Here is a 23,203-nt window from a genome sequence, read left to right as displayed (position 1 = left end):
CTGCTAAAATTTCCGTATAGGCGAAGCTCGCGCACAAATGCACACTAAATTGGCTTTGCTAGAACTGTGAAAAGTCCACTAGATTGTGCAATGTACTAGATGCAAGTTCATTTGTGCCTTACTAGTGCACCGAATGCAAATGACAGGCTAATGCTAGTACCATATGTTATCAATTGTACAGTGTATGCAAGCTTTCACTGATTTCCATGTGTATTGCGGAAGTTGATGATAGCATTCCTTAGCTTGAAGTCAGTGCCAGGAACAGCTACGAGGGCTGCTCTTGGTGTGACTTGTAGATTTGTGGAGTGTCTTCGTATCCAAGTTCTTGCAACGTTGAGAAATATGTTTCAGCGCTTACAAGATTGAAATAATATATATATATATATATATATATCAAAGCTTCGAGGTTTTGGATTTCAACCGTTTTCTCTTCGCATTGGTTGCAGAGGGTGTGCCCTACCTGCTCTTTGCCAACCGCAATGACATCCGCAAGATTAACCTTGAGACTGGCGAGTACGTCGAGGTGGTCTCCAAGCTGAGGAGCACCATTGCCACCGACTACATCTACCGCACCGGAACAGTTGTCTGGTCTGACACTGTTGACGAAGTCATTAGCAGGTATGCATTGTTTGTCTTCATCAACCTGCAGTGGTGGCTATCACAGCTTAAGATACAGGAACTGGCATATTTAGCACCAAGCAGTATTGCCATGTGTGCTACGAGGCCGTAAGCTAGATTCTATGAGGTAAAGTTGGTATAAAGTCACTATACTGCATCCTGCTGTACACTCCGATTAACCAAGATTGCTCTGCCTGTTGTAGACCATCTCCAGTCAAGTTTTTAGTCTTCTGATTTGTGGTGTTCCTGCTGTGAATTGCATTTTTTTAGTGTCTTGTGTGCACTAAAGTGGCTTGTGTGTCTTGTGTGCATTAGATTTTTATGAGGGCAGCTTAGCACTGTGGTTTATTCATAACTGCCTTGTCTGCCTTGCTTTTTAAATGTACAGGAGCAGTTTTGACCAGTGCTGGCAGCCCAGCGGTCATTCCTGCTCCTGAACAGTTTGTCCACTACTTATGTAAATTGAGCCGCTGGCTGGTAAGCTTGACAGCCGAAGCAGCATGCTTTTCCGAATGCGTCCTGAAAACGTTTTTTTTATGCTTCTTTTTCAGTGCACCCATTGACAAGGGAACCCCAGTCAAGGTGATCATTGACAAGGACCTTCACGTTGCTGATGGCCTGGCCGTGGATTGGATCTACAACCACATTTACTGGACGGACACGGCTCAGAACCTCATCTCTGTCGCAGACCTTGACGGACGCATGCGGCGGGCGCTATTCAGTGAGGAGCTTGATGAGCCACGAGCGATCGTCGTTAACCCACTGGAGGGGTGAGTGATGCAGATTTTATTAAAATGTAGGAAGTATGCTCCCGCTGTGTACAACTTGGTGGTTGTATGTTTTATTGAGCACAGCACGCAACTGTACAAAAGCTAACCCACCTGTTCACCTGTTGTCTGTCATTGTGTAAGCATAATTCTGTGCAGCTCTTATAAGGCATAAATGTGGTGTGATGTAGTCATAGTTTATAACAGGGTTCACCAATCTGCAATAGGTTTGAAAATTGCACTGTCAAACTTGAACAGGATTGATTAGAACGTTAGCACATTACCTGCAGTCCTGGGGCATATTTGTGTGAGAGGATGCAGGCACTTGAAAATACATTTTTGCAACCTTTTGTCATTATTTAAAAACCTGTTCTGCCAACAGCTGGATGTTCTGGACTGACTGGGGCAAGCAGCCAAAGATTGAGCGAGCTGGCATGGATGGCTCGCACCGATCTGCCATTGTCACCACAGACATCCTCTGGCCCAACGGACTTACCATTGGTGAGCTTTTCGCTTTCTTTGCTGGCACTCCTAAATGTGCCTAGATTAATGCAATCATGAAAACTGTTGAGGTTGATAAGATTTGGGGATTGATCAGCCACACTTAGTCAGCCTCATCAGTGCTCTTGTGTGCCAAAGAGTGTGTACCAAAGAGCTTTGCAAATGAGCCTGCACCACGTGGGCCAGGAAAATAAAGTGGGTGCTTGCTGTTGTGCGGGAGATTCGCAATATGAGCTTAATTAAGGAAATGAGGTGAAGGCTGACATTTTGTGCTATTTGGACAGTTCCTCTAATTTGTTGGTTGGTTGATGATAAATTCAGTGCCTTTAAATAGGACAGATAGTTGGGCTGGCTAGTTTTTCGTTATTGAGAAACTAGAGTGCTGGGACGACAAAGCACTAAACTGGGGCATTATAGGCGTCCTCTTTCTGTGTGTGTGTTTCGTCGTCTCAGCGCTCCAGTTTTCCAGAGCTTTTAGATGTTGCTGAGTGTTTTCCTATGACTAATAAGAGTCTGTAGCACATGTCCATTAAAGGAACACCAAAGGCAAGTAGGTGTCAAGATTATTGCAAACGGAGCCTTAAGAATCGAGAAATTGAGGTAAATGCAAGACACAATTAGACTGCTCCGGGACATTCAACTACTTGCCCGATGACAAAAGCACTCCTCAGTTAAATTCTCCCACTAGTACTCAACCACACTCGTGGCAAAGAACCTCCTTGCGTTGCATTATAAGACGAAATAAAATACTATTTACTCAGTTCTATTTCATTTTTAGAAAAAATAACTAATTGAAATCACCCTTGACAACGACGCAGGCAGTTGAAAGGTTTATTTTCGCTCGACTCCGAACCGCCCACGCTTTCGCGCTTCAGTAGTTTCGTTGTCACGTAGTGCTGCGCTGGTTTTACTGGCTCGCGAAACTCAAACTGCAACTGGCAAAGAATCCAACTTCTACATGATGTCGCGGGATGCCCAAACGGTGTATGCCACTTGACCAAAAAGCAGCTGCAGTGGCGAATCTACCGCTCTGTCTTGGCTCGGGACCGCTGTTCGTCGTGCGCCGATTTACTCACCGACAGTAACAAAGGGCGGTGATGGGGTATGCAACGTCACCACTCCCCCGGTTGAGTGGCGGGGAGTTTAAATTTCGAAAAAGATATTCGGACCCTTCAGATGCAATTTTCTCGTAAACTGTCTTTTTTTGCCACGAAACAAACGTTGCGAGGTTTCTGGAATGGTATTTAAATAGTCTACATCGACTTAGTATTTGCCTTTAGTGTCCTTTAAGGAATGGTCTTGCCGGTAAATTTGATATCTATCGTGAAACTTCAGCAAGTACTTGTGGTGGTGCGATGACTTGCTGGTCATTTATGTTCATTGAGCGAGTTGCACTTTTTAGCTTAAGTACATACTCTTGCCTTTAGAAATAATATATTTCAGTGATAGCGCTTTTGTAGTTGGTTCTTAATCTGCAGGCATCCAGAGTGTGGTGGTTGGCGAGTTGCGTGCTGCTTTTCCTTGCTGTTGTCTAACACTTGTTTCGCTTTTGTCCCACTCATTACAACCAGACTTCGTGACAAAGCGGCTGTTCTGGGTTGATGCCAAGCTACACCTGGTCAGCAGCGCCAACTACGATGGCAGCCACCGCAGAGTTGTCCTCTCTTCACCCCTGCTTGTAAAGCATCCATTCTCCATCGACGTTTTTGAGGTGAGCCTTGCTGTATAGATAATGAGTACACTGTACATGCAACAATAGACTATGATGGGCGTAGAACGCTCAGTAGGTGGTTCATAAGAATAACGGAACAGGTGTCAGTGGAAGGAAAATGTCAAGGGTAGCAGAGAAATAAATGGGAAGTTGAAATTAGGACATTTGAAGACACATGATGGATGGAAAGGTGCAATTATAAATTACGAGGACAGGGCTCTACCCTGCCCTTGAATTAAAATGGGCCAATGACAATGATATTAGACTAGAACTATCGGATTTTAATTTTGCAAAGTATGAGTCATACTTACTGAAAGTGAAAAAACCAGTTAAGCCCAGTGGACTCGGGAATGGATGATGATGAAGACAGGGCCTTGTTACCAGTCATATGTTGCTCGATATTTCTGACAGGGGATGTCCTTGAACCGTTTTGTATTTCAGACATCTGATCTAGATTTGGCAGGGAAATGCAAATCAGTGTGATGTTAAGTTGCCTACAGGCCATAAATGTGCGTTAAAACAAGCCTGTCACAAAAACCATTGTTCTGTGCAAAAGGTTTAGAATTGAAGCAAACATGTATTGGTTGACTACTTCCAAAGCTTAGCATTATTTTCAACTTTTTCAGACTTCGTGTGCAGGCAGAAAAAGTACATCGAAAACATAAACTTCAAAAAAATATTCTCGTACATGTCATTTTTCTTTTTGTACGCATGCTGTTTCTCAGGACTGGCTGTACTGGACTGACTGGGAGTCTGAGGTGATCAACAAGGTGAACAAGTTCAACGGCCAAAACCTCACTCACATTGCCAATGGCGTCTTCTCGCCCATGGATGTCCACGTCTATCACAGCTACAAGCAACCACAAGGTGATTATTCTCCAGGAGCTGCAGTTGTGTGTGTGGGCACAATTTTTACCATAGTGTTGTATCCAGGCATGCACTCGTTAAGGAAAACAAGTAAACAAGCAAAAATGCTGAAAGAAATTGAGACTTTGCAATGCACGAGTGGTTTTACTTCAATTAACTCCCAGGGCATAGTGCAGACTGGCAGCTATACTTCGATCTTATTGCTCTGGAACAGTGGAATATGGTCAGAAAATTTTGATGTGTTCTGCACCCATACCATTAAAAGTTCGCTATCTAGCCACAGGAGAAACCTCTGGCTTTGTCTGCACAAAAAGGCACACGGTACGGCACTCAACTATCACTGTGTCATGCTAAGGCTTGTGAAGCAATTACGAGCCAGCAGTGAGGCGATAGAGGTTAATTAAGCAATACTGGCGGCTGCAGATGCTATAAGTAGCGCAGACGTTTGCGAACATTTGCTGATTTTCGTGCTCCGGGCTTGTCTGTTTCGATCGGTAGGCGTGAACCACTGTGAGCAGGCCAGCGACGTGTGCTCCCACCTCTGCCTTCCGGCACCAATCCTGAGCATCCACTCGGCACACTACGCGTGTGCCTGCCCCAATGGCATGGAACTCCAGGAAGATGGGCGCAACTGCAGGATTATGGGTGAGTTCTCGCTTTCGAGGAATCTTTTTTTTCTTTTTAATGCCCTCTTGCCCACAAGGGTCTCTGCTGGAAGGAAGCCTCTCTGCTACAGGCTGTCAGTGCTCCAGTGTACGAAAATGCTACACTGAACAGTGGCAGAGCAATTCTTGAACTAGCTGTTGTACAGTCATCCGAAACACATATCAAAAGTAATGCTAGAGAAAACACGCAAGTAAGCATGGAATACTCCAAGCAGAAATGTGTAGCTTTCTTGTATTCACTTTATACAGGATTAAGGGAATCTAATCTTAATCTAATCTCAACAAAAACATTTTTTTCTTGTCTTGCTGTGTGAAGTGCACAGTCTCATATTTTTCTTTCCCTGTTCTTTCTATTTCACACCACACTAGGAAGGTAGGAGCAGTTTGTATTGGGAAAAGCATTCTTCGTAATATTTTTAGCCATTCAAATGTCTAAGTGAGCATTTTAATGAGCTTTTACACTGCTATGAGCCCATCTAATGCTTTCTCGCGAATGTGTTGTTGTAATAATTCTGCTCTAATTTTCATTATTTAATGCATAATACTACTCACTGCAAAGGGAAAATAGAAGAGAAACATTGTTCTGGGTCATTTAAGGGACAAAGTCGATCTGCTAAGTGGATTTATTTATTGCTCCCTTTTGAATCATACGTACAAGATTTTCTAAACTATTGCTTTCTAAGCTTGCTTTACGTGTGCTCGTGACCTTTGTAGCATTTTTGTGTTGGTGCATTAACAAGCTTTGCTGTTGTAAGCTTAATTACTGTTACTGATAACTCGCATTTTTTTCTCTTTCTCACACCTACTCTTCCTTGCTTTCTCCTTAACCCTACCTGTTTTTGCATGTTGTATTACGATGCCACCAACTTCCTTTGCAACCTACCCTCTGTTTTTCTTCTGCCTGCGGCTATAATCCTTGCTGCTGAATCCTTTCAAACCCTCCTGCCTTGCATAAAAACAAAACAAACACACACACAAAATATCCATTATTTTGTCACTTCATTTGACCTACTTCTTGACACTAACCCATATGTGCTGAGTTTACTCCCTTTTGCCATCCCCTGACACCCTTTTGATGCCGATTTGTTTTGATGCATTTTTCTGTGTTCCTTTGCACCTGCTGTTTTCCTTTCGCCTTCTTTCGTAACCGTTGCTGCCTCCTTTAAAAAAAAAAACGGCTTTTTTGTCTCTTTCATTTGCCTTTTTACCTCTTAATGTTGCTTTGTATCGACTTGGTTCACTCTTCTGACACCACACCCTTTCGGCACCCGTTTGCTTCCACGCTCTCCTCTGTACCCTTGCTTTCTCCGTCAAAGCGAGTGCGGAAGAAGTACCTAAGGGCTGCGTCCTCTCGAACGAAACCGTCTCGAGCAGCGACGCTGTCAATGTGACCATGCAGACGGTCACTGCGTCGCCTTCTCCAAACTCCTCCTCTTCCGCTCTTGCACCTTCTTCCTCATCATCCTCTCTGCCTTCCTCTGGGTCCAGCCTTCTCTGCAATGCTTCTGCCGACACAGGTGGGAGCTCTCTCAGTGCTGGAAGGCATGTCACGGTGCATGCATAATGCTTTGGTCAAGTCAGGTTAGCACTGTGCGTAAGGTTAGGCTAACAAGAATAGAAAACTAAGCGAGTTCAATTACGTTCGTGATGCAGCAGCTGAACGAATGGACACAGACAGCAATAAAAGAGATGACGCAAGTGCTGAAACAACCAGCACCTTTTACAGTAGTGCTACAAGCATGTGTGATTACCATTCAGGGTAGGTTATGTTAGCGGCCTGGTTCAGCTCACTTTAGCGGCAGCCCAATTCAGGTTAGTTTATCAGCTTGATTTAGGTCAGGTTAGCAGTCAGGTTAGGTTGGTCAGGTTATTAGCCTAGTGATGCAAAGGAGCAGTAAAATGCCATGAAACTGTGATACAATAAATTCTCCTTTGAGGTACAGTCGACACATTATTAAACCCCGCCATCCCAGATGCATAATTATGAGTATGGGTATGGGCATAATCAGGCATGGGTATGCCTGGCAGCATTTGTATAACATTTGTATAACTTGTGTATTCTTTCACCAGTGCTCTTTTGTAAAAGTGTTCACTTGTATTTTTGTGTATTTTCCTTTTCATCTGTGCTCTTTAATAGTGTTCACTTGTGTTTACCGCTGTATATTCCCATGCATTTTCTGTACATTTTCTTAACCCACTCCTGCTATAGCGCAAATTGCGCTGCAGTATGTATAAATAAATAAATAAATAAATAAATAAATAAATAAATAAAATGTGTTTGTGTTGGCAGAAGGAACAGAACTGCACTAAATCTATAGATAAAATAAGGACCTTTCAGCAGTTTAGCTTATCGAGGAAATATGGTTTAGCAATGTCTTCAAGAACGTCTACCATTTCTCTTATGAATGTGCTTGAAATAGTTTTTGGCAAGATGTTATGGGCTACTTGCAGAAAGCCTGAAAGCCTAGATAATGATATTGAGGTGCCTCGAGTAGCTTAGCTGCCCAGTCTTAATTAATCAGCTCACACGTCGGTGTGTGCCAGTTTTGCCGATCGCCTGCACAAGCTCTATGCGTGAAGGTACTGTCAGCTTCTTGTTGGTGGCCTGAGCTGCCGGGAATGTTATGTAGTTGAAGCATCTGATATGTAGGTGAAGCAGTCGTAGGGTACGCAATCGGCAATTATGAAATGGAAGGTTGTGTTCCGATGAGCTTGCGCAGATAATATAGTAATGCTTGTCCCCTTTTCCATCCTTTCTCCTCTACTGATTTCCTTTTGCGCACAACCGTTGTGCTAGGTTCCTGCTAATTCCATGCTTATGTGGACGATTCAGAACTGTTATTAACAGCACGTAAGCATGTCGATATGATCAGTGTTGAAGTTTGTATCTGTTTCCTGAAATCAACTGCCTGCCAGCAGTCAGTGCTTTCTCTTGAATAAAACACGCTGACAGCGGATAGAGAGAAACGGTACTCAGTGCTCAAGAATGCTAACATTGTCTGCTAATGTTAACAGTTCCCACACTTGTACACTTGGTATGCTACAGAAGCGTAGATGAAAGACAATTCACTGCAAGTGTGTGTTAAAAAAAAAAGCCTGTTTAGTGCCCTGCATCAGGTGCCAATACTGTAACCCAGTGGGATGTCTCCAGAGAGCTGTGCATTGGCACTGTCATTTGCACTGCACTTTCCCATCTGTATCGGCGTGTCTGACATGCTTTCACATCTTCCGTCTTACTGATGCAGCGGCGCAAACGTTACCACCCGCCACTGGCGTCAAGGCCCCGACGGTGCCGGCTGTCACGGACGAGAGTGTGGCTTACAATGCGAGCCACGTCAGTGGCAGCCATGCCGCTGGGTCTGTGGCCCCATCGCTGGATCGCCGGAACCTATTTTCCCAGCTGGGCTCGGGACACATTGCTGGCATCGTCATGGGTGTTCTTGGGAGCCTGGCTGTCATCATCACCCTGGTGAGTCTGCTAACACACATCAACACTGAGACGCGTCTGCAAAGGAGTGTGGAACTCGTTCTTCCCTTATGTCGTCATCAAATAAGTCTCTCTTAAAAACACTTGATTTTCTAGGTTTGTTTGTTGTCTTGTTTCGATTTCTTCATGCAGTGATTAGGTTCTAGTTCTACATGTAGATCTATGCTCGTTTGAACTAAGGTTTATTTGAGAGTTGGCACTTAGCTTTCTTATTTGTATAGTTTCCCTAGCCTCTCTGTTTTGTTGTGGTGTTCTGCCAACTCTTGAACACTACTTCCACGATGGCTTGCCAAATTTCCAAATGAAATACTTCAGGCTGTTGTGAGCTCCCAGGAATTGTGTCTGACAGGGGGTTCTCACAACTCGCGTTTTGCGAAGCACTTCTGTAATATTAAATTTTTTAAGTCCGGCGCTCTCAATTGCTCCATGGGAGCAGAGTTTGTTGCACTCTTGTTGATCACTTTTCTGGGTTCCCTTTCCGTTTCACAGGTGGCGTACCTTGTGTACCGACAGTACCTGAGGAGGAACATCACAAGCATGAACTTCGACAACCCAGTGTACAGGAAGACAACAGAAGACCAGTTTAGCTTAGAAAAGAACCAGTACCAGCCGGCCAGGGCTTACCCCCCGGTGAGTCGCAATGTTGATGTGTCGTGTCTTTAGATGTACTACATTGGCATAAATTGACACACTAACAATTCTGAAACTACTCCAATGCATTTCGTTTTGAGGTTAGAGTGCCTTGATTAAGGTTAAATTAAGGTTAATTAAATTAAATTAAGGATCAAGGTTAAAGTGCCTTGATTCAGACTCCAAAACATACACCTGGGACTACTCCATGCTTAGAAATAGTCTACAGAGGAATTGCTTGTTGCACTTCTGTGTAATTAGGTAGAAGAGGCATTCTGATCAGTTATTTCCTGTTCGCATTTCAGTTTATGCTAATGGTGCTCCCCGCCCACCCCCCCGACTTGTGCCGGCACCATGACCGTTACTCTTGATTGCAGTTGTGGTTTGGAGCCCCACAATTGCGGCGATTGCAGTGATCGCTAATCCCGATCGCTAATCCCAGCGATGATGCAGAGCTATTACCCTAATCTAAAAGTGCAAACTGAGAAAGTGAGTGGCGAAGGGCTTTGAAAAAAGGAGAAACCAAGGTAGGAGGAATGTTGCTCCCTTTAGCTTATTGAGGAGGGCTTGCACCCAATCGCCCAATATGAACTCCATATGTCTAGGTGCTTCTAGTGAGTTTAGGCTGTGGCAAAGCAAAGTCAATCATGTGCAGAATCTTTGCTTGAGCTAGTTGGTGCCATCACATTACCCTAGAAATGTCATTGCATAAACCACTGTGGCATTCACTGAGCCTAGCTTCTTCACAACTTCTGTTGAACACCTCTTGTCACTTCACGAGCGCTTAATAGACAAATAGTACAAAAAACACTTATTCAAGACTTATTTAAAGATTACATAATGCAAGGCTTTGTGAGAACTTAATTATTATAATGCTCTAAATTAAAATTTGCATGCTCCAGACTGTTTCAATAAGATATGTTGGCTACAGACTTCTCCAAAATCTGAATTAGTCTGCTCCAATCTACAGACTAGATTCTAGAAAGAAGTTTCATCTGCTCCACAGAGCGACACAAAATGACTTCGGTCATTCCCAGCCTTACTAATGCCTAATTTCATTTATTTTTTCCTTTTTCTCTCGCAGAGCATGGAACCTTTGACATCACCGGGCACCAATGAATTTGTATAGTGGCCTATCTGCTAGAAGTGTAAAGGCTACGCTCACGTGGCCAGGACATTATTTTGCAATTAGAGAGACTTTGGTTTTCTTCGGCGGCCACAAGTGGTGTGCGTGTGTGCCAGAAAGGACGGCCTCATTGGCATCCGAGCTTTTTGAGACAGTGCCCTCGAGGTGCGGCCATGGGCAGCAACGGTGGAGAGAGAGAGAGAGAGTGTGCAGGACTCCGGCTTCTGCCAAGTGCTTTGGTGTCATCTGCTGCGCAGCAAACTTGGTCTGGACCGTCTGTTGCCATCTGCGGCTTCTGCAGGAAGGTACAGTGATGTAGACTGAATAGGGCATGACTGGTTGGACACCGGTCACCACCTCCACACAACTTGCCACAAGTGCTACCAAATGTCATCGAGTTACGCAATGTACAGACCAGCATTTGGATGGCAACCTGCATTGGATGGCTGACCTATCTTTCAAGAGGCATGAAGCTTGCAGGAGACGGAGGCTACCTCTGCAACTAGGCAACAAACGACGCTTCGCCTCTTGTGACAGATGGTCATTTGTACAAGCAGGCGGTGGTCTTTGGTTACTGTAGCAGACGACCAGTCATCCTGGCAGCAAGCAAGAGCTTGCTTGTTTCCGCAATGGACGGTTGTATGTGCGGGAGCCTGATGTGTCTGGTTGCCAGCTCGGTAGCAGACGGCCTGTTGGCATCCTGCAGACGACTGACCAGTTGCAGTGGCCACGTGGCAGATGATGCCAGAATGTGTGAAAGGGAGGGCTTGCAACTGTGGTTGTCTTGGGGGCGATAAGCATGGTGAATGTTGAATGTGCAGGGAGGAATGAGGCGGGGGGAGAGAAAGCCTGCAATGGCAGTGCAAGATTGCTGTTTCCTGTTCACCAGAGCTAAACCGGGAATCATTTTGGTGTCTTTCCCTGTACACTGGCACTTCTGCCGTAGGTGGGCCATGGCCCTGCTGCTTGTGTGTTTGCGCGAGCGCATCTTCTGTCTCGCGAGGCATTGTACATTGTGAGTTAATGTGCATCACAAGTGTGGCCAGGGAGACCCAAGTAAAAGAAAACAAATAATTTTCAAAGCAAAACGGAACCACGTCCGTTTCAGGACTGACCAAGCATTTGGCATCCATTCACACGTGAGCGATCGGTCGATTGCATGAATCGAACGAGCGAGCGGCTGTTATTTATTTTCAGTTACCATCGATCTTCTTGCATCGTGGTTCTGGGTGGGGGAAAGCGAGTTTGGTAGGCTGCGTTTGTAAGCCTTTAGGTAGTCTTTTTCTTCTGTTTCTTTTATTTTTGAGTTGAAGGGGTTATTTATTTCATTGCAGCACCTTTTGCACCGAGAGAAAAAAAAAATCCATTTGTTTCATGAGTAGGATGCGAGCTTGGGGCTCGAGGATGATGTCATGGAATCTCCCTGGTGCTTATATTTGTGGCGTGAAGGCAACGAATCGAACAAGCTTTTAATAATGCGTATTTTCACAGCCAGTGCGACTGACAGGTAGGTAGCAGGGGAAAAAAAAAAAAAATTGTAGCATAAGACTGGTTGCAGTCACTGCTGGACTACCACACTGCGAAGCATATCCAAGTGGTTCTCATATGGCTTGGAGTGTTTGTGAACATTTTTTTAGTCCCTTTTGTACATTAGCATCCCAAGATCTTTGGAATCTGTTTCAGCGTAAATGTAGAAAAAAAAATATGTGACGATTTAACTTATTGATAGTTTCATTATTATATACCGGTGTTCAAATGCATAGGCAGTGCTTAGTATGATCTTTTTTTTGCAATTAAGATATTTTTACTGAGCAGTGTCCACACTGAAAGTGTGTTCAGTTTACTTCGTGGCAGCAATTTACACTGGCCATGCATTAAAAGAAAAATCTCACACGGTGTTCCTTTAGTGCACCTTGCAGATATGTTCCAGCAAATGCATTTTTTGTTTATAAAGCCCCATGCTTCGCAGATTTTTCGTAGGCGTTGGGGTATCGGCTACGTGTCTTGTAAAATAACTCTAGAATGTCAAGTCTGTGTCATTTCTTTGCCGATTGCACATGGTGTGGCTTTTTGGATGTTCCTTCTCCATGTGTGATGCGTGTATTTTGAGAGTCCACATTGGGCCGCCGCTTACAAAGTAAGTTATTGGCCATGGCTTCTGAGGTTCGTGCTCCTTGACGTTGCAAAGTCTTTGAGGCGGCAGAACTTCCATTCTTTTAGCAATGCTTATTGCTCACATGCAATCGGTGTTGATGGCCCCACTTCTGACATGTTCATCATCAAATGTGTGACGAATGCCACTGACCTCGAGTAGTGTAGGGATTTCGTTGAAACGTGTTGTGCTTGGGGGTCAGCTGCCTGAAACTGCTAATGCGGCATTTTCGTTCATCTTAAATTTCTGCCCCTGAGGGGTTACGAGTGGTCGAAAGAATGTACATAATCCCACTTGTTCGCCATCCCTTATGCTTTACCCCCAGACAAGCAACCGATTACCCTAACCATCGAAGCAAGCTTTCTTCGTCGACTTCATTGTATAGAAACGAGCTGGCACTTGAGCTTGCTTGAACCAAGGTGTCATTTGCGAGTGGCTAATTTCATACCCTTTACTATTGTCGACAGCAATTTTCATGAAACCTTGCAAGCTTCATTTTTTTTTTCAGACCAGGAAAAAGAAACCTAATTATGTATGCTTGCTTCCTCTTCTTTTTCTTTACATGCATTTTGGGAGTTTATCTCCCAAAGATGTTGATCGCATGATTTTTACACGCTGAAACAATTGGATGAGAACAACCCGTCCTTTGCTGTCACATTTGGCAAGCTTTCCAGCATGGCACCTGTTGTCGAAATCGCACCTTGCACGTTGCTATAATTTTTCTAGACCCCTCGTATTCCTAGCCCCACCCTCCCCTCTTAACAGAGGATTGTTGACTTACGATTATAATTATCGTTATTTATAATAAATGCACGTGTGACTCAAAACGTGTGACTCCACACTCTTGCTTTCCTAACACGCCACTCGGTTGGCTAAAAACATTGTGTACATTTCCCGTCTCCCACTGCGGTGTTTTTAGTTTATTCCCTCATACGAGTTTGTTACTCGGCCACACGGAAGTTCCTGTCGAAAGCGCCGTGCTGCCTGCTGATGTTGTATTTGTCCTCCCCCTTTGTTTCGGTCAGTCTCGGATTCTAGTGCTTTGTGATATATACATATACATATATATATGAATGCAGCAGCTGTTGTTGCTTGGTTGTGTGTGTGTGTATGGTCTGTTGTGCATATTTGTTTCCTTTTCCTTCTTTCCTTTTCACATCTGTATACATAGCATTGAGTGTACTGGTCATTTCTGTTCTCAGATTAGTCGCCGCCACGCGTGCGATTCGTTCCAGTTCTTTTTTTTCTTTTGTACATAGTTGTCTACCCAAGTGTAAGGTACGAAATAAAAGAAACTTGATTTCACTAAGTAAAAGCTGGTTCTGTTGAGTGTTCATTGCCAAACTTTCCAACTGCTGGAATGCGTCTTGGAATTTGCATGTGGCAAAGCAGGCCATGCCTTTGACAGCTCTAAACGATGCCTAAAAATATTTTCCTGTGTTGGGATGGAAATGGCACTGCAACGACAAGATTCCAAGCCTAACCTAAGCCAGTTTCTGCAAACGGCAATTATGAGAAGCTCAATATCCTGGATATGTTTAGAGAATGCTACCTGATCTGCAGAACTGCTTAGTGCTTCTGGAAGACTGAGAACTCTGGTGGTACTTGAAGAATACACCTGCCACTTGGTGAACCCTCTGCAGATGGCTGTTACCGAGTTCGTCATTCTTGTATCTCAATAGTTTTCAATTTCCTTGGAAATTGACTTTTTGAATACATACATTATGCAGAAAGTACGCGCAGCACAATGTGAACACTGATGAAGTGAAGGTATGCCATCGTTGCAGATTCTGGATCGGACATCCCAGGTTGTATATATTTGTAGCATTCTGCTGTGTTTTAACCAAGGCAAGATGAACAAATGCGTAAACGAATGCAATCGGCTGTTCGCAGTACAACCCACACCAACAATTCAGATGTGGGCAAAATGCAAGGGCTGTTCTTTGATTTAGGGACACATTAAGGAACACCCAGTGGTCAGAATTAAACCCTCTTTCACAGCACAGGTGCTGTTTTGGGATAAAGCCTACGAGTAAGCTAGACAGCCAGCTGTCATTCAACAGGTTCTTTACAGACTGAACTTTATGCCATCTGCTGCACAGAGACTACCAGGTTGGTTTCAAATGCACACTTGGCAGTGTTGCAAGCAGTTTCATATCGGGGAGCCTACATACAAAGCTTACATGTAACTGCCCCCTTTCATATATGCATTTGGGTCTGAATGGTATGTCTATTACTGAAGTGTGCCGTCTCTCTCATCTATATCAAATGCAACAGTGCCATTTGTGGAAGGCTAACCGAGGTCAAACACTCCAGTTTGGCATTACTGCATTAAACTTGAACCTTATGAGAGCAATATTGTGAGAGACTGCAACAAGCAATGGCCTATAAGTGGCGAAATGGGCCGTCGCGCAAACACATCACCGTTCGCCACACCCGGAAGTGCCATGAGCGAATAGCCGATACTGTGAAACCACAACAGGATGTACAACAGTGAAACTACCCGTTGTGTTGCGAAATGAGCAAACGACCAAATTTTTATACTTGTAAGAATAACAATAAAACTACTTCAAGGCTTTTAGAAATACTTTATGCTGCGCTGTACAGCAAAACAAATTAACTTCATTACAGCCTGCCTCATGGCAGTTTCAGTGCATACTTGCTGTCCTCATAGCAGCAACACCAGGGCGATGTCGCTCAGTGATCGCCCAAATGGGGTTTGACATGTAGGTGACTAGCAGGGATGACAGCCATCTTCATAGCATCGCTTGTTGCCATTGTGTGCAAGTTTACATGCATGTGGTTTATACTTTACTAGATGTGCTTCACTGATAAACAGAAAACTGCTACAGGTCATTCGAGGCCCAAAACAGCATGTCAATGTTGCAGTAAACATACTTGCACGGTAGATCTGGAACAGTCCAGAAACTCGGCAGGATGTTTTGTTGCAAGAAGCCCTTAAAGGAGTGAGTTTCTGAGCTAATAAAAAAAAAAACCTCAGGTACCTCGAAGTAGCAAAAGTTCACAATTTATGTGCAAATACCTATACTTTTTATTTTGAACATAAAACAGGCCATCCTATGCGTAAAGTGGCATGCCTCTTATTAAAGAGCCCCCCCACACACACTTGGAAAACACCAAAAATAACGTGCACAGTATCGGCAATACGATGACGGCCATGTTGTCATTGCCTTTTCATTCTTAAAATTGATCACTATATACTAAACCATTTCAAGGTCTTTTTGAGCTGCAATAGCCGCCAGTTCCTTTTCCTTCTCGGCCAAACTGTCCTCGAGGGCCAGGACACGTTTCCTGAGCTTCGTGATTACGCTCTTGTAAAACAGCAGCCGCTGTGTCTGTATCTGGCAGCAGCGTCGCTTGGGCCGGCCCGGGTAATTCGACGAGGATTCGTTGACCTCCGCGCTTCCAGTGCCGAGGTCGTCGGCTCGAGTCCTGGCGGAAGTCGACGCCGGGCGCCGTTGATTGGTGAAGACGATGACGTTCAGGTTCTTTGGCGGCTGCTTCTCGCCGCTCTCACCAAGTTGCACCGCCTCGTCCGGCGCCGCGGCAGCGGGCTGCGAGAACTCTTCGAGATGCGCGACATCCGACGACTTCGCAGCAGACGACGTCGCGCCGTACTCCTCCGAAGCACCGTCTCCATCTTCGGCTTCGCGCGGAAACGTCAGGGTGATCGTCTGCATGTCACCGCCGGCGTCTTCCTCGTCGTTTTCGGCCTGTGGCGGGTCGGACGCCGTTTTGGGCATGTAGACCACCATGTCCGTAAACACCTTCTGCTTGCGCGGGCGGCCCGTGCGGCGCACGCCACCGCTGCCGCCGCTCCTCGGGTCGTAGTCTTCGTCGTCATCCGCAGCGTCGGCGTCCTCGGCGACTACGGATCGCAGAACTGTCACTCTCTGCGGTGCACCCGGTCGAGTCGCGAACTGCTGCTGCTGCTGCTGGTGCAGCAGCAAAGCCTTGGGCTTGCGACCCCGTTTCTTCGGCGCGTTCCTGCAAGGCCTGATCGTGAACACGGACGGCACGGCCGAGGGCAGCAGGAAGTTCTTGCGCGCTGTCATCTTGTAGTCTTCGTGCGTGAAGTGCTCGCCGCATACGAGAGTCCATTCGGTGAACGCCTTGACACCGTTATCGGTGAGTACTTCCATCCACATTGTGCGCCACGGTTCATTCGACGGGATTTGGTGAAACGTGAGGCCCGGTATCCGCTCGCGCGAGTTGCGACAGCCCGGGATGCAGCACTTGCCCATGGTTAATCCTTTTTTTTCTTCGCTGCAGCGGCGCGATCGCTCACCTGACGAAAGTGCTTTGAAAGCGCGCCGGCATGCAACAGCCGCAGACGTGGTGATGAACTACCGTGGTTAAGACGTCCGACAGCGGTAGAACGGGCGTTAAGGTTGCGCTGGAAGGAGAGAAGCTCCTTTTTGTACCTTCTATCAGGTCATGTTGGAATCTCAAAGCTCAGGCAGTTGATCTGGTCGCACGTCCGGAACTGCAACACGCAACTTGGGCCGATAGACGCGCGAAACAACGCAAAGACTGTGAGCGGATTGGATTGACCGAAGTTGGCGATGAAAGAAGCCAGAAGCTGCTGCGATGGCGAGCCAATATTAACATAGAGTTTCATACAATAGTTATTCTAAGAAACTCTATGAATATTATAGTGCCTAGAATATACTATACTAATATGCCCGCCGCGTTGCTCGCTTTCCTATTGTAACGGCAGTTCCCTAAATTCAGCATAAATTTTGTGAGGCGGCGCTCGTTGCGTTTTCAACCATAGAGTTACTATACTAACTCGTAATTATTGTGGGAAACTCTATGACCATAGTATACTAATATGAAACTCTATGTCTATGACTAACTCTATGTTTTCAACTACCGGCGTTTTAGCAGGCCTCCGAGACTGTGACAGATGCCATGGTAACCTCAGAGGCCACAGCACGTGATCTAAGTTGCAGGCGTTCGCCATGAAAGGCGCTCATTGCCTTTTCGCGGAGACGAGAAAAGGGAGAGGGCACAAACTCGAGGACCCGAGATCACCCGACAACACGGCAGGTATCCAGTAAAGGAGGCATTGGGCGAGCAATGGGGCAGAAGACCACGACCAATGCCTCCTTTAGAAGATGCCTGCCGCGTGAGCCGAGAATCTGGTTCCTGCTAAAGCCCCTTAAACTTCGTAAAATAGCCACACTCCCCTCCTCCGCCTTCACTCGTCTTCGTTTATCCTCTCTTTCACGCTCCCTCCTCGACCATGGCGCCGCCTACACTGCTCGAGCGTAGCAAAGGCGCCAACATGCGCTCCTCGCCACTCCGTAGCAGTGATGCCAACCCTAGGGATTTATCCCTAGATCTAGAGATTTTTTCTTTGCTTTAGGGATCTAGCGTCTTTTTGTGAAATCTAGGGATTTTAAGAGTCCGTATAATTGTTACTTTAAGTGGCCTCAAGGCAGACGTATCTGATTATATTGCCTTCTAAACAGAAAATACAGTCAAACCTCGATATAACGAACACGCATATAACGAATTATTGAATATATCGAACTCTTCCGAAATATTTTTGTCAAACACATGTATTTTTAACTTCCTATAGCGAACGCGGTTTGGCATAAAACGGATATAACGAACTTCGCGACGCCAAGCCCTACCTCACTTTAATAGCAGGCGGCAGGCTTCGTTCCACTACAAGTGTGTTGTGCGGCGCAGCAAACGTTCAGGACTACCTTGCAGGCGCTGACAGCGCCACAGATGCCACGTCGTCATCGAGAGTTGACAGCCAAAGAAATCGTCCGCATCACAACCGCTGACAGCGCCGCTTCAGCAGCGGCGGCAGCGGCGTGATCGAATGTTGCTTTTGCGTTTTAGCATAGAGAAAGGGATTGTTTTAGTGTTAGCAGTGGCGTGGCCGTCGTAGCGTTGTATGGAGGCTCTTTCGGTGGTTGTGTCGAGTGCGGTGCGCGGGTGTGCGTAGAACATTCCGACTTCACAAGAAGCACTTGCTGCGTTGGATTTACTGCGCCGCCACTGCAGTGCTATTGAGGGCAGTGGGTTTGCCCTTGTTGAGTGTTTGCAAACTGTGGAACAGGGCGTGATACGGAATGCGATCAACACCAAGAAGCAGGCCGCGATAACACAGTTCTTTGTGCGTAAATAAATGAACGTGACCCAAGTAAGCATCGCTCGAGTTGCTGTGCCTTCTCTGATTCAATTTTGCTCCTCTTGCATGTATTTTTTACGAAATTTTATATTACGAATTATGGATATAGCGAACTAATTTCCGACTTTTTAACTGTTCGTTATAACGAGGTTTCACTGTACTATGAAAAATGCTATATCATGAGAAGCCAACAAACACTGACACCAAGGACAACATAGCGGAAATTACTTGTGCTTAATAAGTGTAATAAAGAAACGATAAATTAATGGAAGTTAAAGTGGGTGAAAAAACAACTTGCCGCAGGTGGGAACCGAACCCACAACCTTCGCATTTCGCGTGCGATGCTCTACCAATTGAGCTACCGCGGCGCTGTTTCCCCATCCACTTTCTTGGGTATGTATGTGTACTAGTAGAACCCTGGGAGTGTTAGCCAGCGCCATCACTCACAGACCTTGGCAGCGGACGTGGAACGTCCTTGTTGCCGCAGGCGTCACGAGAACGTGATCTTTTTGGGTGAAGGCAACTGGTCAATAAACCCACATACGCTACCTGAAGGCATCAATGTTGCCGGATTCGTTGAGGCTCTACAACTAGCAACATTACATTTTGGGGGATGTCAGTTTCTCGTGATGTCATTTCTTAGTCGCTCCAACTACTGTTTGCCAATCTTTGATAGAGACTTTGATAAATAAAGAACTGTGCGGTGAGGTACGCCATTTCACCGCTTCTGAGTGTTCTATTTGAGGCGAGAAGGGGACTTTAACGAAGTCCAACATGTTCGTTTTTCTGTGCGCATCATAAAAAGACTGTTAATGTTGTCTGAATAAAATACCTTGATGTGATGACGGGGCTTAGCAGACAATGTCCAACTCTTTCAACTTGGGACCATTCTTTTGTTAAAGGGCTGCATGGGTTCTTTGCGCGTGAAGATGAGCCTGCTGAAGGAGCAGCTCGAAAGGCGGTGCTGTGAAACGGGAGTCGTCTGCTCGAAGTTCACTTCAGATACAGAGGGAGTCATCCGAGTGTCGTTGCTGACTCCAAGGAGGTGGCTGACTCCCCCAACGTTACTAGACTAGCTTCAGTTTTAAAACTCGGCGCCGTTGCGCGGAACCGCCACCCGCCCGCGCCTTCGTGGCGCTGCAGTCGCACCCGGCTTCACTTCCTCACTAGCCGGCTACGCGGGCGGGCCGGACGAAGCGCGCGGTGCAGCGTATTGTGTGGTTCGTTGTTGAAGGCGAATTTCAGCAAGCATGTAATCCGCGAAACTGTAGCTTTCGCCGAGTTTGTTGAGAATATAAGCAGACGATGCCGACGTGCTGCGCACCTGGCTGCATAGGCGGCTATCGGAACGATGTCGACAGTTCGGCGCGCTGCTTTTTCTGTGCCGCCAGCAATGCGACGCTTCGCTCGGCGTGGAACAGAGCGATTCTGTTGTTGTTGTTGTTGTTGTTGTCCTGAGTGGCCGTGGCACATACCCACAGTGGGGGATTGGCCAAGAATCGGGCGGTTTAATTAGGTGCCTAAAATAATAATGATAACAAGGGAGTTAACAATTTAGGCTTGTGAGTTTAAAAGTAAACGTTTTGTGTTTGGAGAAAAAAAGAAATAATCAGATGAAAACCGGGTATAAGATAACAATAATAATAATAATAATAATTAATAAAAGATAAGAAATAAAAGAAAGCTATGGTTGGGAGGGAGAACGATCAATCTAACATGGAAATCGATTAGTTTCAATGAGGTAATTTTGGATCGCCAAGCAAACATTTCTGTTGCTGAACCCAACAATGGAGGCTCCAAAAGATAGGATCACAGGCACTGATAAACTCAGACCAATAGAGCGAAGCGGGATTTCGAGTAGTCGTTTTCTTATAATAGAAAAACGTCTGCAAGACAACAAGAAATGGTCGATTGTCTCCGCTTCGCCACAGAATGAGCATAGTGGTGAGGGGACCAGACCAGACCAGTGGAGGTAGAAGTTCAATGCAGGTATACGGCAGCGCAGCTTCGTGATGGACACTTCAATTTTCCGTGTTCGGCAAAAATCTCTGTTCCAAGGGTGCAGGAGATGTCCGTACTCCACAGAGTTAGTAATTTCGGAGCCTGATACTGACTGTATAATGATACTCCTGCGAAATCTAGCTGCAGTTACATAAGCAGTCAAAGGGCAGCAAGGAAGAATCGGGCCACTTATCGATGCCTTGGCTAGAGAGTCTGCAATTTCATTAATGATTAGTCCTTTATGGCCGGGCACCCAAATCAAACGCACGCTTCTCAAGTAACCAGGTACCAATGATTGAAATGTCCTCATCACGCGAGAATCACTAGAAGCAGTAAGGGATGAGCACAATGATAAAGAATCAGTAACTATCACGGCTGACGTAATTGATGGTCCTAATTTGCGTAATGCTAGCACCACCGCCATGAATTCGGCTATTCCTTGTGCCGACCGGCACACGCGCTCGTGCCACTGCTCCTACGTTCATCGTCGTCTTCCACAGCTGGCTGCGTTGCCGTTCATCATTCCAGCGTAGAATTTCACTTCTGTCATCGTAATGGGGAGGCCGCGTTTACGGTGGGAGGGGCCATTGCTTAAGGCAGTATGAGCCACTCATTGTCTTACGTAACGGATAGATTTAATTTCTGAAGAAACTTAATTTTGAATAATCGCAAATCGGGCGAAGGCAGCCAATCACGCCTCCGAGCAAACTCGAGACGTCGAACGCAAGCGACAACGGCGGACTACGGGCATATCGTCAGTGACGTCGTTCTCTCCGTCGCAGCCGATTGTGTGTGTTACCGCATAATTCAGAAATACTTTAATGAATCCTCTAGATTAACCCAGTGATAAACACTGGCCGCACGTTTCAGCTTCGCTGGTTAACCATCTTCACGGAGTAGAAGAGCAGATGATATTTGTGTGTGTGTGTGTGTGTGTGGCTTATGTGTTCAAAGACTGACCTCATCTTTCTTTTTGTTGCGCTTCTTTGGCGTGGCGAGAAGCCTCGGTGGGGATGAAGATCATCCTAATCACACCCTTTGGCCAAATGTTCAGGCTTCTGAGCCTAAACTGCGCGAAACGTTAACACGGCAGGAAAAAACACAGCTTCCGCGCTTCGCTCTATGCGTTTCTTTCTTTCGTGCAGTTTACCCTTATTACAGTATGAACCAACTTGCCCGATAAATCTTATTGCTGTAGGTGGATACCGCTTTCTCATGGTATCACTAATTCGGACAAGGGAGAACGCTAGCGAGCGTGAAACACGCGCAAACTGCCCGTCCGCACGGGCTGAAGGCTGCGGCGAGGCGTCTGCAGTGGAGCCCGATGGAACGGCGCTGCCATCTGGCGGCTGTCACAGAAGTGGCGACACCGGCTGTAAGCGCGCGGGCGGAGAGTTTTACAACTGAAGCTAGTCTAGTAACGTTGGACTCCCCCTCTATCTGGTGGTGCCATCTGTCGACCCTCTATGCATGATAACTCTACAAAAAATTAAGAAAAAAGCTACAGATGTGGCTAATACACATTTATTTATCTCTGATAAAATGTATAACAAATGGAACAAAGAGTGAACTGCGCTGAGACTTTGTTAAAGCTGAAATTGCCACATTAACAAGTAAACAAAGAAAAGCTAGGGATTTTTCTTTAATCTAGGGATTTCTGGGGGTTCGTTTTAGGGATAAAATGTTGACCTGAGTTGGCATCACTACTCCGTAGACTCTTCTCGAGCGAAAATTGCACTGAAGCACGGCGCTAGGGCCCACGTAATGCTATTAGGCCAATAGCGGCGTTGGCCTCGGCCAGAGCACGCGAGGAGGAGGCGGCATTCTTCAAAGCGTGGCGCTACTTTACGAAGTTTAAGGGGTTTTATTTCCGGCCCCTCTCCTCTTTTCTCCTCTCCAGCAGGGTCGGCTGCTCCAACCTTAAATCACGTTTCTTTGCTTCCGTGATTTAAGCGGCGTCTGTTGCGATCCCGGAAGCAGGACTCGCGGTCTCTCGTCAAGCCATTGGTCGAGATGAGACGTTCATTTGAAAGATCGCCAGCCGTTTGTGCGCAGGCACGAGTGGCACGAGTAAGAGGGTGTGCGAGAGAGAAAATTTGGGGGCTTTTTAGCGCGTGTTGTAAACGTTTATCCCTAGCCATGCCGGCATTGCGGAGTGGTGTCGAGTTTGTTTACGCTCTGACGTTGGCTGCTGGCGCTGTAAAATAGGTGAAGCAGTAAGCACTGATGCCCCATTTTGGTGACCGCTGTGTCGGACAGACTGTCTCGCACCTGCGGCGCTCGTGCTAAGTCAGCCGTGGCGGATCATAGCTTCCTCGCGCCTTACGGCGCTGTACCTAGTAAATAACATCAAAGATGTTTCTGTGGGAGCATTACGGCAGCAGCATAACGGCGGTGCGAACGATACGTACGCAGTAAAGCTATATGCGTAATTCTTTTTTTGGACTTGCGACACATTCACGGACTTTTAAGAGATAAAATGAGTAATCGCTTTGTCGTTGAACGT

At 46.0% G+C, this 23,203-nt stretch overlaps 3 protein-coding genes across 3 annotated transcripts in view; 2 read left to right on the top strand and 1 right to left on the bottom strand.

Moving 5' to 3' along the window:
* LOC139049905 (very low-density lipoprotein receptor-like) overlaps window positions 1–13,839 on the top strand; it is a 64,863-nt gene extending 51,024 nt beyond the window's left edge. The window contains exons 7-15 of the mRNA XM_070525782.1: window positions 447–618; window positions 1,170–1,388; window positions 1,768–1,886; window positions 3,458–3,597; window positions 4,323–4,464; window positions 4,963–5,109; window positions 8,375–8,598; window positions 9,106–9,246; window positions 10,331–13,839. Of these exons, the coding sequence (XP_070381883.1) occupies window positions 447–618; window positions 1,170–1,388; window positions 1,768–1,886; window positions 3,458–3,597; window positions 4,323–4,464; window positions 4,963–5,109; window positions 8,375–8,598; window positions 9,106–9,246; window positions 10,331–10,375 (1,349 nt within the window). The 3' untranslated portion in view covers window positions 10,376–13,839. The remainder of the gene's footprint in view (window positions 1–446; window positions 619–1,169; window positions 1,389–1,767; window positions 1,887–3,457; window positions 3,598–4,322; window positions 4,465–4,962; window positions 5,110–8,374; window positions 8,599–9,105; window positions 9,247–10,330) is intronic.
* A 1,253-nt stretch (window positions 13,840–15,092) lies between these two features.
* Window positions 15,093–17,071, bottom strand: LOC139049904 (uncharacterized). Its single transcript, XM_070525780.1, has one exon. It carries the CDS (start codon window positions 16,787–16,789, stop codon window positions 15,746–15,748), a length of 1,044 nt encoding a protein of 347 aa, XP_070381881.1. The 5' UTR covers window positions 16,790–17,071; the 3' UTR covers window positions 15,093–15,745.
* The window catches only part of LOC139049903 (E3 ubiquitin-protein ligase Topors-like), a 33,603-nt gene continuing 26,932 nt past the window's right edge, over window positions 16,533–23,203 (top strand). The window contains exon 1 of the mRNA XM_070525779.1: window positions 16,533–16,673. The gene's annotated coding sequence lies outside the window, so the exon portion shown is untranslated. The remainder of the gene's footprint in view (window positions 16,674–23,203) is intronic.

Source organism: Dermacentor albipictus, chromosome 9 (assembly GCF_038994185.2).
Source record: "Dermacentor albipictus isolate Rhodes 1998 colony chromosome 9, USDA_Dalb.pri_finalv2, whole genome shotgun sequence".
Taxonomy (NCBI): domain Eukaryota; kingdom Metazoa; phylum Arthropoda; class Arachnida; order Ixodida; family Ixodidae; genus Dermacentor; species Dermacentor albipictus.
This window is presented reverse-complemented; position numbering and strand designations above follow the sequence as displayed.

Bases quoted from the DNA above. Each gene is read 5' to 3' on its own strand.
- LOC139049904 (XM_070525780.1), bottom strand. From the start codon at position 16,789: ATGGGCAAGTGCTGCATCCCGGGCTGTCGCAACTCGCGCGAGCGGATA.